Source organism: Parambassis ranga, chromosome 20, assembly GCF_900634625.1.
Source record: "Parambassis ranga chromosome 20, fParRan2.1, whole genome shotgun sequence".
Taxonomy (NCBI): domain Eukaryota; kingdom Metazoa; phylum Chordata; class Actinopteri; family Ambassidae; genus Parambassis; species Parambassis ranga.
Window position 1 is genome coordinate 11786398 of NC_041040.1, and position 13452 is coordinate 11799849.

Consider the following 13452-nt stretch of genomic DNA (forward strand, 5'->3'; position numbering starts at 1 on the left):
TCCAGGTCGGTCTGACAAAAGTCAGTGGATCATTTCCTGCTGCTCCCCCGGGTCACTCAGACTTTACAGCCGTCCTCCTAACCTGGAAATGTCAGATGTGTTTATGTGTGTGTGTGTGTGAGAAATGAGAAAGTTTTTAAGAGTTTTTGAACTTGTGGATTTTGAAGAGATTTATCAGAAAGCTGCCGTCTCAGTCGGCTACAGGAGTTTAACTTCAAGCTGTTTCCCTCCCAGTGTGTTTGCTCTGAGTCTGAAGGTGAACTCCTGCATGTGTTCTGGTTGGCACCGCCTTTAGGAGAACACTAACACTAACACTATCAAAGTTTTACTTTCTGCCCATCTGTTATTACATTATATTTTGTTTGCAAAAGCTTTCTTGAAACGCTCACATTCAGCTGCAGGAACCAGCCAAACCTCTGATGATCTTTACTGTTATTTATATAAATAATTTATAAATGTCTTGATAACCTCTTAAAATCAGAGACACTCATTCTCTTGCTCACCTAACCAGCAAAGTGGCTGACTGTCTGCCGCAAGCCTTCCCACAAGTCAACAACTTTGGCTTTTAATGAATCCCACAGCTTAAAACTCAGTTTGACTCAGTTTCTGCTCAGGCTGTTGCTCACATATCAGCTACAGTTTAGGTGCAGAGCCTCTTAGAGCCGCTCAGCATACCCACAGCTATACTGATCTGTCCTCCAGGCATGTCAGTGAAGAACCCAGCACCCAGGCTCTGTTTATTACTTTTTATCAGCCGAAATAAAATCATTTTCTGCAGACGCAGGTTGTTATTTGGTGCCTGAGGTTACTACTTCAGTCCTGGCAAAATGACCAATTTTCTGATTCTTAGTTGAGATAAGGAAAACCATGAGGAGGAAATAAGAGGATGTTGCCAGTTTGTTTTTTTTCAGGTCTAGCTGCTCTAACTGAAGCTGTTAATAATGGCTGCCTAATACAAACAATCAGGTTTAAACAAAGCTTAAACGAAAAGGAAAAACAGACATCAGTCAATTGTTTTGGAACAGCTGGAATCTACAGGGGGCGGCATGGTGGTGCAGTGTTTAGCACGGTCGCCTCACAGCAAGAGGGTTCCTGGTTTAAATCTGACTGGGGCCTTTCTGTGTGGAGTTTGCACGTTCTTCCTGTGCCTGCGTGGGTTCTCTCCGGGTGCTCCGGCTTCCCTTCCACATTCTAAAGATGTGCTAGGTTAATTGGTTTCTCTAAATTGCCCGTAGGTGTGCGTGTGAGTGTGAATGGTTGTTTGTCTGTGTGTTGGCCTGCGATGGACTGGTGACCAGGGTGTACCCCGCCTCTCACCCATAGTTAGCTGAGATAGGCTCCAGCCCCCCCGTGACCCTGCACTGCAGGACGAAGCAGGTTAATAGATGGTTGGATGGCATAGTCGCAAATAAAATGGCTGAGAAGTTTGTCACGACAGTGTAGATGTGAGTGAGCAGCAGGACCAGCCGTGACCTCAGAGCACGGGTTAAACTGGTAACATGGCCGCTTAATGCACCAAGACGCTGAGTCATGTTAAGAATACAGAGAAACGGAGGACAAATTTGCTTTTATAAGGATTAAAAAGGGTGGAGGAGAATTCCAGTAAAAGCTATTACTCCTTATTGCCATCTTTTATTAAAGGTAAAGCAGTTACAGGAGAGGAGATAAAAGTCGATCATGTTTCTAATCTAAAAAACAGACGAGTTGCAGCAAAAAGATCCAAAATATTAGAAATACGTCTCTTTGGGGCAATTAAAAAGGACTGTATGAAGATTTTTAAAAATGACATTTGTCTTCGAAGGTTAGGTTAGGTTTGTATCTGTTAAAATGAGCTGTACCTGAACCAGGAAGAGGACCTTACTTAGAAAAGTTTATGTGAGTTTCATACATTCAATAACAAGTTATTTTTAATGCCAAATCAACGAGCGAGTTCACACTGCGTCAAACATGGCGGTTGTTGTTTGTGGTCTGTCTCAGTGGAAAAACGAAGGTCTCAGGACTATGAATACTAATCTTCTGTATTCATTCTCAGGGCCAAGAGGTTCAGAAAACAAATTACTTCAATAAAAGGAAAACAGAGCGTTTCAGCGTCCAGCGCAATGTTTCAATGCCCAGAGCGCTTTATCTCCACCTCACAAACTTATAAACACTTTAATTGCTTCTTACACTGAAAATGCAAATATTACAGTGACTTCATAAATATGCCAAATATGCCACAGTCTGATTAAAGAAAATCTAACCCTGACAAGTAGTACAAACTGAAGGATCGTTTAGAAATTAGAGTGCCGGTTTCCTCTTTACCATTTAACTTTTCCATTCAAAGCATTGCACAGAGTTGGAGGTGAAAGTGAATCCTCCATCATAGGTGGGTAATTTTGACTCTCTGAGGAGTTAATGGCTGTACGAGAGCATCATGACTACCAGAGAGGAGCAAAAAAAAAATGCTCCGTGGATATTTGCTGGATGTTTAGGAGCTGATGGAGTAGCTTTTTTTCCCACCCGTTCTAATGTATTCACAGGTAAAAGGCCTCCCCCACGTTCAACAAAAAAGTGGTAAAAACTTTGTGAGAAATGACGAGCAGTGAGAGAAGTCAACTGTTTCCTGTTGAACTGGACCATTTTAATTACATCTGGAAAAAAACGTGAAGGCATAAGTGGGTGTAAAAAGTGAGAAAATAGGAACACAGGCCTGGGTAATACATGAATCATCTCTGTGCCTGGTGCTGTCGATAGCTGGATATTAGTGCATCTCTCAGTCAGGGAGCAGAAATGAGCATTGACTTGCTGGGTCACTGAGGCAGGAGCACCAGAGGAGGTGGGGAAAAGCCCAAATGTGTTGAACAGAGAGAATGGACATCCATCAGCGCCAATTTAACAATGACTGAGAGACTCCATCTAACCTGGAGGACGACAGGCTGCCTCTGTGGGTTTGAGTTAAGGCAAACAAATATAACCGATTTCCCTATAAAACGAAAATAACTACAATTTCAAAAAGTTCTGCTCAAAGTCTCACAAAAATATCACAATCGGTGATATCCGGATCCGAATATATCACAGAAGAGTTTTCAAAACGACAAACGATGTGGAAATGAGATGGTTTGTTTCAGAGTGAAGCTGTTCACAAGGTCAGAACAGCAGTCACCTGGGGAGATTGGACAATAAGTGAGCACAGCCAAGTGAATAATGACAGAGGACAGAGAGGTCTGGAAGTCAGACGGGGTTCATATTTGAAGATGAGGTTTTAAAACACAACCTTCATGTCCTCAGCATGGAACAACCGCAGGAGATGAAACATTATGTCGCCGTGCACACGAGCAATGAGACCTTCAAACATGTAAAAATCCACAGAAGGGTTTGTAGAGCCCCGCCTCCACCAACCAGCCATCATCAAACCTTCATTATTATTCATGATCATAAATCATCCCTCACTGAGATGACAACACTATCATCAACATCACCTGTATGATCTATAAATAATCAAATAACAAGCTATTGTATTAGAGAAGAGAAAGTGAAGCCAACCAACATCCTTCAAAATAAAAGTCTTTCAGTCAACACTGTGTGGTTGCAGAGGTCTGCATGTTTGTTTCTAAAGAGGAAACAAGCCGTGCATCTAGTAAACATCTGGAAGAAGACACTTTGACCCTTTGGAATAATGTAGAGCAGTTCAGTTTGATACGACGGAGTCCAGGCGAGGAATGAAGCAGCAGCTTCCTGTTTACTGAGTTTAACGCCAATTAAACACTTCCTGACACTCAGAGCTCCAAGTTGTGACTTGGATGCAGTAAGTTCTGTGGTCACAGTCTTTTACTTCTTTCTGATGATATTCACCCTGCAACAGAACTCTCATAACTGAAACCACTTAAACACTAATCGCAGCTGGGTGAGTATGATCAGGAACAACAGCTCCCCATGAACAACAGGCCGCCTGTCACAGAATCTGTGTGATGTGCACAGTGTGGCTTTTAATTGATGTATAATTAGGTTCATTTTAATTACAGTGCACCAGTAGGCAATAATACATGAGAATTACAAAAAAAAAGGTAGGAAACAGAAAATTAAATTGGAAGTAAAATACTGCTCTACCACCACGTAACATCAAAATTTTCTTAATGCAGTAACTGAATAAAACCTGAAGAAGCACAGATGAATCATCTTCTCCTGCTTTTATCTGTTCCTCTTCCAAAATAAAGGGTCAACAATGAGCTGCATTTTTCCCCCTCATATTCTTAGTCACAGACTTTAATCTTTACCTGAGCCACCAAACCTATGTGTTGACATTTTGTAAGATCTTTTTAATCCACCAGATTGATTCACCGGATCAGAGCTATTATTTCCGAGAGCATTGTCTGTGAGGTAAAGTCAGGACAGAGAAGAAAAGAGCGGCGACTGTCTCTCATAAAACTCCAAGGCTCATGAATCACATTTCATTTGATGTGAGTTTTTTGCCTTCTGGCTTTCTGTGTGCTGTCCAACAAAGTTCTGCTGAACATTTTAAATGTTCATTTACATGCAAGTAACACTTTCCATCTTCAGAGCCTGCCCAAAGCCTCGTCTATATGCAAACACAGTTTAATATCAAAACACTCTCAGCTGGAAGAAAATGTAAATAAATAAACCTAAATACATGGTGTGGTACTGTATAAGATATGGAAGGTGATTTTACCTTTCTGCTGGTCACTGAAGTAACTGAAGTATGTTGGACATGTTATTGTGACCACCTCTCCGACTCTGGCTGAAGGCCAACAGGCAATGATGTCCCACATGCCTTGGCAACCTACAGAAAACAATAAGAAGGCATCACACACACACACGCACTGACAACACTCACAATCTGTCCTGTGCAGCTGTCAGTTCACAAAAAGATTCATAGTTTAAAGTTGTTGTTTTGTTCACTCTGGTTCATGTTCATTAGATCAAATGGGGTTTCCAGTGTGGTGATTTACTGTAAACAGGCGGATGCGACTAGCATCGTTCCACCAGGTGTCCTGGGCCAAGAATGCTTTTTACACCCAGGGCACATCAGCCAATGAAAAGCACCCATGTGTCCATAGTTCTACAGTGCTATTTACACCCACCTCTAAAAACTCATTTTCATCAGTGTATAGAGTGACAGATGTCTGTAGCCATCAGTGCTCTGTTCACCTAGGTTCAGTTTTAACCCTTTAGTTTTAAGTATCCAAGCACTGTTTTACTGCCTAACGTCAGCCACATTCTTTCACACAGCCTCCCTGGAGAGAAGCAGTGAGGTGATGGAGCTGCTCTCTGGGTGCAAATAGCCGAATAGCTGCTGTATGACTATTTTCCACTCTGGGGTTCTATAGGCTGCATCTGGAGCGTTAATGTACAATCACAAGCCATTTTCCCATCAAACCATCTGAGATCTTTTTTTATAAGTGACCTGTAGGACCAGAAATACTCTCAGAAAAAGCCTGAAAATCACAGAAACCTTGTGTAGAGGTATCTGCCTGTGCAGTAATCCATTAAGTTATGCCATGTTAATGTCAGCAAGAAATCACTGTATTACTAAACTGTACAGCTATTTCAAGGAGTCCCAAAAACGCACTAAAAGAATCACCACCTCTAATATGTTAATCAGTCATAGGCTGTGAATGTAAAGGCTTTGCACGAAGCTGCTAATTCATTTATTCTGGAGGTGACCTCTGAGAGCAACTTCCACTACCTTCCTGTTGAGGAAGCAGATAGGGACGCAGAAAAATGAGGGTCGTTGCAGAGATAAGGGAAGCTGCTTCCACGCCAGCCATTCATGTATATTCACTTAATGCACCTATGTAAAATGAGAGCTGCTGGAGACATCAGAGAAAAAAGTTTAACATAAATGAGTTTTCAAAGTCATATAAAGGGGAACAAACTAGAGACCTCTGAGGACCAAAAAATACTAATTTTAGTCTAATTTGGGTCAGATATTGAAAGATATATATGTATTTTTTTACAAACCTTTTATTGGATGAAGATGGATCACAGAGGAAATATGTATATTGTGTGTGTTTACTTGCACAGATTTCATATTCATACCTGAGATTTATGCTTAGTATGTGAAGCCATGTTGGTCCACAGCCACACATGCAACAATTTCACCATGCACTTGCAAATAAACAAGTGGAATTCATCCATTTCTGAGTGGCTGTGATGACGTTTCTGCAGTGTGAGTCACCGTGAATATATAAATGTGTATATCATGTGGTGGAGCTGTGATCCTGAAAATGAGCACTGGGTTTTATTTGGCTCAACATTTGGCTGACTTATGTGTATATATTAAAGAAATGTAGAACTTATATTTTTGTTATTTTTATTTCAGTGGAGCTCAGACATTCTGTGCTTTATCTACAAAGTCACACTCTATTTACTCTCGCTGCCTCTAAACAATCTCATGCACACACAGCCAGGGAGAGGAAAAAATGTTTTAGAATGACCTGAAGTGACGTTCCCGGAGGTGCTGTTTTCACAGCGCTCTTTCTCCAGCTCAATCTCGTTCACCACGTCACACATCTGCACCGAAAACACCTGTGGAGGAGAGCACATTCATAATAATTAGTCACAGAAAAAAGCAGTCATCAGCCAGAAAGTTGATTTAATAAATATTATAGTTCCCTTTATCACGTCCTTGCAACAGCAGCCTTTAATGTTATTGTTTCATATCAGGATGAACCCCTGGCTAATAATAAACTAAAAATGTTCTCTATGTCTGAAATCCAAACAGGCCTCTTTCTTGCCGTGGAAATAGATGCTATCATGCAAATAGATTAGGAAGTGGAGGGGGGAGCTACTGAGTAATCTGCTGCGCTTGTTCATCTGTGTCAACAAAGGCTGAGAAATGCAGGCTGACAGCCGCTGGTGGAGAGCCGGTGGGTCAATGGAAACGTGTAAGAGCAGCAACAAGGAGGTCGGTGGAGATGAAGAGAGAGAAAGAGCGAGAGAGAGAAGTCAGAGTGCTCCTGAACTCCAGGCGAGGAGCTTCACCCAGCTGCCTGAGCTTCAGCACTGAGCAAGACTCAAAGCAGAAAAGGTCAGAGAGGAGAGCTGCAGCATGAAAATGCATTCACATCTCTACCACTGCTCTTCTCTAACTGCTCCTCACAGAGTCTCTCTTATGAGCACCATCCACCTTGGAGCTGTCAAACATGAAACGATCGTCATCAATCATCCAAAAATGCCCCGTTTATTTCAGAGCTGAGCTCCTAAAACATGTGACATTTCTGGAAACAGCAGCATGTGGCACACTGCTCTCCTCAGGCAGGACAGACACCCCAAAACCTCACTGATGACAGAACCAGAGTTCAGAGCTCAGGAGTACATGAGGTCTGACTGGTCTGGTCATCAGAGACATGATGACTTTTAAAGTTTTTATTTTTTTAATTGAAGATACAACAAAACACACAAGTGTGGGAAGCACAGGTTTACGTGCTGTCCAGATGAATGTGTATAATCACTGAATCATTTCATCCATTTGTAAAGAAACATTGTTATAGTTATCAAATGATTTCATTAAAATAATGTTTTTACAATGAATTATGATCAGCGAAAACACTGACGACCATGCACCTCCCTACACAAACCACAAGCTTCTCCACCTTTTTCTTGGTTACCATGACAAGTCTCATCCTGACAGGAAGCAGATTGCTATGGAAACTCTAGTCCATTCAATAACCTGAAAGAAATCAACCCCTGTGTGTTTCTCTGGTGAACAAGGGCCGGATTGTCAGAGTATAAAATCAATTTATGAAATCTCTTGTTAAGGGGAAACAGACATGAATGTATACATTTCTTCACCAAGGTGAGAAAAGTTCAACCACTCAAAAACGTGTTTTGCTTTAAAAGGTCACTTGAGCTTCCTGTAGAGTGATTAGTATGTATTATGAGTTTAAGTCATTCTTCATGTTCACCTTAAACCTGATGATTTCATGATGCTCAGAGTGGAAGAAAATCACATTTCACCTTGAGGAGACCATGTAATACCTACATGTCATTTCCTTCCCCCTCTCTACACTCTTTTCTCTGAGCTGAACTTATTGCCTTGCTCATCCTCTCCCTACATGAACAAGGTCGCCCTGACACTATCATAATCCACACAACTTTGTTCACAGGAGCCTTTGCCTGCAACTGATTACAGCAAAGAATCCGACCCACCCTGATGTTATAGCAGCAGCACTGACTGGGAGGCAGTAATCTACCAACTCCATGACATGGAGCGTGTTGTCAATCCTTTTTTTTCATTAGTATAAAACTGGCTGTACTGTACCTTGTCAGAGGATCATTCTATCTATCTATCTATCTATCTATCTATCTATCTATCTATCTATCTATCTATCTATCTATCTATCTATCTATCTATCTATCTATCTATCTATCTATCTATCTATCTTCAGTACAAACACATAAAACTAGCTGACAGGAAGCAAAGTATTCTTACTTTAGCTCAATGTTAATCAGCCTGTCATTGGTGGATGGACTTATGTTAGCAGACAGTAGTGATAACTGGTTAGCTAACTAATGACCCAGAGCACCGGCTATTATGACTGAGGGACATGATAAAAACACAGGGTGCAGCGCAACACCTTCACTCTTCATCTGCATGTAGTGTCTGAACTCCCATCAGTCCAGCAGTATGGTCCTGTTTCTTTGGCCCGTCAGCTGTCTGCCCGGTTTGTTGACATGACCCAAAAACGTGTGTGTTGTTTAAAGATCTTGTATTAACGATAAGAGCTCTGACTCCTCCGATCACTCACAATAGTACAAACACACAAACACACAATGATGCCAATGATCAGGAGAGAGTAGGACATCAAAGACTAAAGCCTGGGATGCACTACATGACTTTTGCAGTCTTAACAGATTTTGAAAAGACTTTGAAAACAGTCCATTGCAGGTCTAACAAAGACAAGCAACCACTCACACTGCCAATTTAGAGTCCTCAGTTACCCTAACAAGCACGTCTTTGGTATGTAGAAGGAAGCCGGAGTAACCAGAGAAAACCCACCGAAAAGTCCCCACCGGAAGCAGACCAGGACCTGAATAATATTTCTGAAAATTAATGCACATAATGTGGGTTTTCCTCAAACTAGAGACATTTACCTAACATCGCAGATTTCCTGTTTAATCATGAAATATGAAAGCAGAGCACTGCTTTGTCTCTTGTGGCTTTTGGGAAATGAAACCCAGTTTCAACCTGTAGTCTCCCGAACACCAGTAATTCTGCATAAACAGTAAAAAAAAAAAGTCTCCCATCCGGGAGGTGAGCGGACATGATGGTGGAATGTGTGCACAGCCCTGTAGTGTAGGCAGCTGGGATCAAGCGCTCCTCATTGCATGGAGCTAGGTTATTAGTTTGTATAACCCTGTTTATTGTGAACAGGGCCAGAATACACAAAGAGGGAGACCAACGATAACACAATCATCAGAGTTCACAGTATGGGATTCTGAATTTTCTAATCCCCGAAGATACAAGAAACATGAGGTCATGACAAAGATTTATGCATAAGCTCAAAATGCAGAAGGCAAAAATGAAGCGTCTGCCAGCCGAGATCCAGACATCGAAGGTTTGGACAGCCCAGTCACACAGACCGCTGCAATGGGCAGTGAATCAAACTGTCCATCCTAAAATATGCAGATGATAAGTGGACCTCTGCAAAGCCTTAGGGACACACACAGTGTGAGCAAAACATCACATAAATACCTGTCAGCTCTGATAGTTTGTTAGTACTGAGCTCATCACAAGTGCTGCCAGGGGGCTGCTTCAAGTCTTAGTGATTGTTGTCATTTAAAATGGCTGCCAGCCTTGCCTTGTTTGAGTACAAGATAGTGATCAAATAAAAAGTGGGATGTCTCACAGGAAAACTGAGGAGAAGTTTGAGTCTGTGTGTGGTCAGACAATGAAGCAGTGACGTGTTTATATCCACCCTATGCTTCAGCAGAGCAGCATCATGCGCGCCTCCTCTGCAGTCGCTCTCAAGGTTGATTAGCTGTAAGTGGAGCGTTGGACACTTTTCCAGCCAAATAAACAGGAACACAGGAAGAGTTTGACTCATGTGGAACAAACGACAGAAAGTTTGTAATTCTAAAAAAAATATTCTGAATAATAATAATACCTTTCAAATGTCATAAAGAAAGACTGTGACATTTTGGGAGATGTACTCGTTTGTGTTTCTGTCACAGTTAAAATGAAAGAAATCAATAAAGTTTTCAATGTGTGCATTAACTCATGAAGCCAGAGAAGAACAGGCTGTGTTTACAAAAATATGTACCCCAGTTCAGCAATCATCACGCTGTTCTCTGTTTGTGCAAACGTCAGGTTGTGGCTTTATGTGGTTCCAGCTGAATGTTTGTGTCTATTATATGCAGATTTAATTCACTTACATTTCAATTAACTACACAAACGAACATAATTGCAGCTAAACACTTGCTCATTCTGATCAGTGTTTAAACTGTGCAACCTAATGCAGGAAATGAACTAGTTTCAGTTTCATTTAATGCTCAATAAAGGCTTGTATACATGGATGAAACAAAGATTGCAAGGTTCAGTTTGTGTAGACTGGCTGAGACCGTGTGTGTACTTTGCTAACCATCTGCCTTCATGTTCAAGAGGCTAGTATGAGTATGCAGACCACTGAATAAACTAAGAAGAGACCTGGACAGATGGGGGGGGGGGGGATCACATGGCAGCGTAAACACAGCAGGGAAACAGACATAAGGGGAGAGACTGAGGACGGAGACAATTTCAAAATAAAATACCTTCCAATTAAGACAAAATAATTACTTTAATTATAAATTAGCTAAACTATGCAGGAATGGGTCTTCATTTTATGTGTATTGTTGTAATATGATCGATTGTGTTTATATTTCCAATTATATTGTTCAGGATACCTGCACAGCATTTGGACCATCAAGAAACCTCCCACCTATACTCACTATCAGGTTGTGGTTAAAGATACAGATGCTGTGAATGTATGAAAAAGTACCTGTAACAGTAACTTGGAGATGAATGAATCATTTTCTTTGGGGAAAACACAGCATGTACAATAATCAAAGATATTTAAATACAAATGGTCACTGACTGTCACCTCATTCAGCTCTATATGTTTTAAATCAGCGTTCATCATCCGCCTCCTTTAAATCACTACTTCTCTCTGCAGGAAGTTTGATCTCAGCTGCTGATTGGTGACGGATTTTTGGCTCCTCGGGAGAGAACCTGAGGATGATCTAATAATATGCAACCTCATGCACCTCCCCTTTTTATCCCCACAGCCTCATGTTAGTTATGGGCTGTTTAACACAGATAAATATCTTTTCGATATTAATTTAACCATATTTTTCATACATAAACCATGTGCATACACGAGCTGCTCCCTCCCACTCCACCACATTTATCCACCGGCATGCATCTCAAAATGTCCTTTTGGTTTCATGTGGAGAAAAAAAAAGATGAAGAGCAGAAGTCATTATCACCACCCCTGCTGCTCTCCTCCTCCTCCTCCTCCTGTTAAATCAATACCAGTGACATCCAGCCACTAACATGTCCCCTTTTTAACCACTTATGGGATTCTCTGCACTCCTCTCAACACCACATTTCCTCACTAGATGTATTAATGAAACATGTCAGCCTCTGTTATTGTAAAGCCGCCACCAGCACACGGGTATAAGAGCCACTAAAGTATGTCAACAAATGACGTGTCCGGTTGATGTAAAGTGTCGGGGTGGGCCAGACATCTGAGACTTGTCAAAGGTGGGGAGAAAGAAATTTTCACACAGTCACTTAAATGTTCACAGTCCCTTCTGCCTGGAGGGGAGCTCCGTGGCAGGCATTAAAGGAAGCCGTACTGAGTGTCAGATCATTAGCATCAGCCTGAAGTCACAGCCATTATCATCATCAGAAATCTTAAGCTCCTCAGATCCAGCTTTTTTGTTTTGATTTCCTGAAAAATGTGACAAAGGAACCAGACTCACTCCCGATGAATGAAATGACTCTGATACCCGACAGAGATAAGTAAATACCTGGCAGGTGTGCGCAGCCAGAGGAAGAGCAGCAGAGCACATCTGACATTTCTTAATAGAGATAAAACATTTCTGAAAAATAAGATGCAGAGGACACCGAGAACAGACAGCAGCATGCTCTATTATCCCACTGTCACTCCCACACAGGGAGGCTGGTTATTTCAAGATGCATCTAAAGACAGTATGTGTGTAATTATAAAATAAGCTGCACAACTTCTTCCACAGCTCTACACAGTGACACCAGATTTTAGACAATTTAAGTGCTCACAAAGGCCATTTCGGGCCTTCACAGGACCGCTCGAAGCAGCACCAATACACACATCTATTATTAATTATACATAGTTTTAATTCAGTTTGCGACATTTAGTTTCATACGTGGTCATCAGTGTTCACTGAGGTACATGGACCTCTGAATGTTTTCATGTACCCAGAGAACACAGCGGACCACATGCAGGCATGGAAGACCTTCAGCACGTTGGTGCCACTCACAGCTATAATGCTCTCCATTCAGCCACTGTGCAGTAATGGTTACACCTGTATGTGTTCACTAGGTAATTATTTACAGCTTGAAAGCAGTAAACATAATATATATTGCTAAAATCAGACTATTGATAAGGCTCTGATCATCAATTCAAAAACAGACTGAAGTGCCCAGAATTCATAAAAACAGATCATTCTGCAGAAATTAACAATTCACATTTATCCACTTTCATATTTGTTGGAAATCAGTGTGACCTTGGTTTGAGAAGTCTGTCTGTTTTTTTTTTTACTGCCTTTGTCCTCAGCTATTCAAATAAGTCCCCCTCCTCATGGACTGACTCATCTGCAGAGATGAAAAATGTTTTAAAGTCAGGTGGCTCAGAAGGACGCAGCCTTGAACAAAACAAAAGTGGCTCAAGCAGCCAGTAACATCACAGTTTTCCTTTCCGAGGTCAAATGGACACATTTTCTGACACGGACTGTGCCTCATCTTTTGGAAAGACTATGTAAATATCTATTACTTGTTTTTGTTTTAAACTTATTTACTGTAACATTTAAAGACACTTACTTTTGGCAGATGCCCGAGCAGCAGCAGCAGCAGCAGACAGAGCAGCTGTGAAGAATCCATCCTGTGTATAGTTCAGGAGTTTTCTTCGGCAGAAGCCTCTTCCGTAAATATACGAATGTCTCTGGATGAGTGCCGTGTGTGTGTGTGTGTGTGTGTGTGTGTGTGTGTGTTCAGATGTGTGAGCTGAAGCGCTGCCGCGCCATCGGATTGCGCTTTTTCTCTTGTGCGCTCCTCGCGCTGGAGCGCTGCATCTGTTTGACTGTAGCTCCCGCCCCTCTGTCCATTCACAACGACTCCACTCCGCCTGTCCCAGGGGGCTGCGCGCTAACGAGCCTGTCAGGCTGCCGGTGAGAGGAGGAACCCTGGTGCCAGCCTCCACTCCTTCTCTGTAAAGT

At 41.8% G+C, this 13452-nt stretch overlaps 1 protein-coding gene across 1 annotated transcript in view; it reads right to left on the bottom strand.

The window, feature by feature from the left end:
* vipr1b (vasoactive intestinal peptide receptor 1b) overlaps positions 1–13171 on the bottom strand; it is a 33844-nt gene extending 20673 nt beyond the window's left edge. Inside the window, exons 1-3 of the mRNA XM_028432826.1 lie at positions 13058–13171; positions 6435–6525; positions 4667–4777 (exon numbers count right to left, since the gene is read on the bottom strand). Of these exons, the coding sequence (XP_028288627.1) occupies positions 4667–4777; positions 6435–6525; positions 13058–13117 (262 nt within the window). The 5' untranslated portion in view covers positions 13118–13171. The remainder of the gene's footprint in view (positions 1–4666; positions 4778–6434; positions 6526–13057) is intronic.
* Positions 13172–13452: the final 281 nt, after the last annotated feature.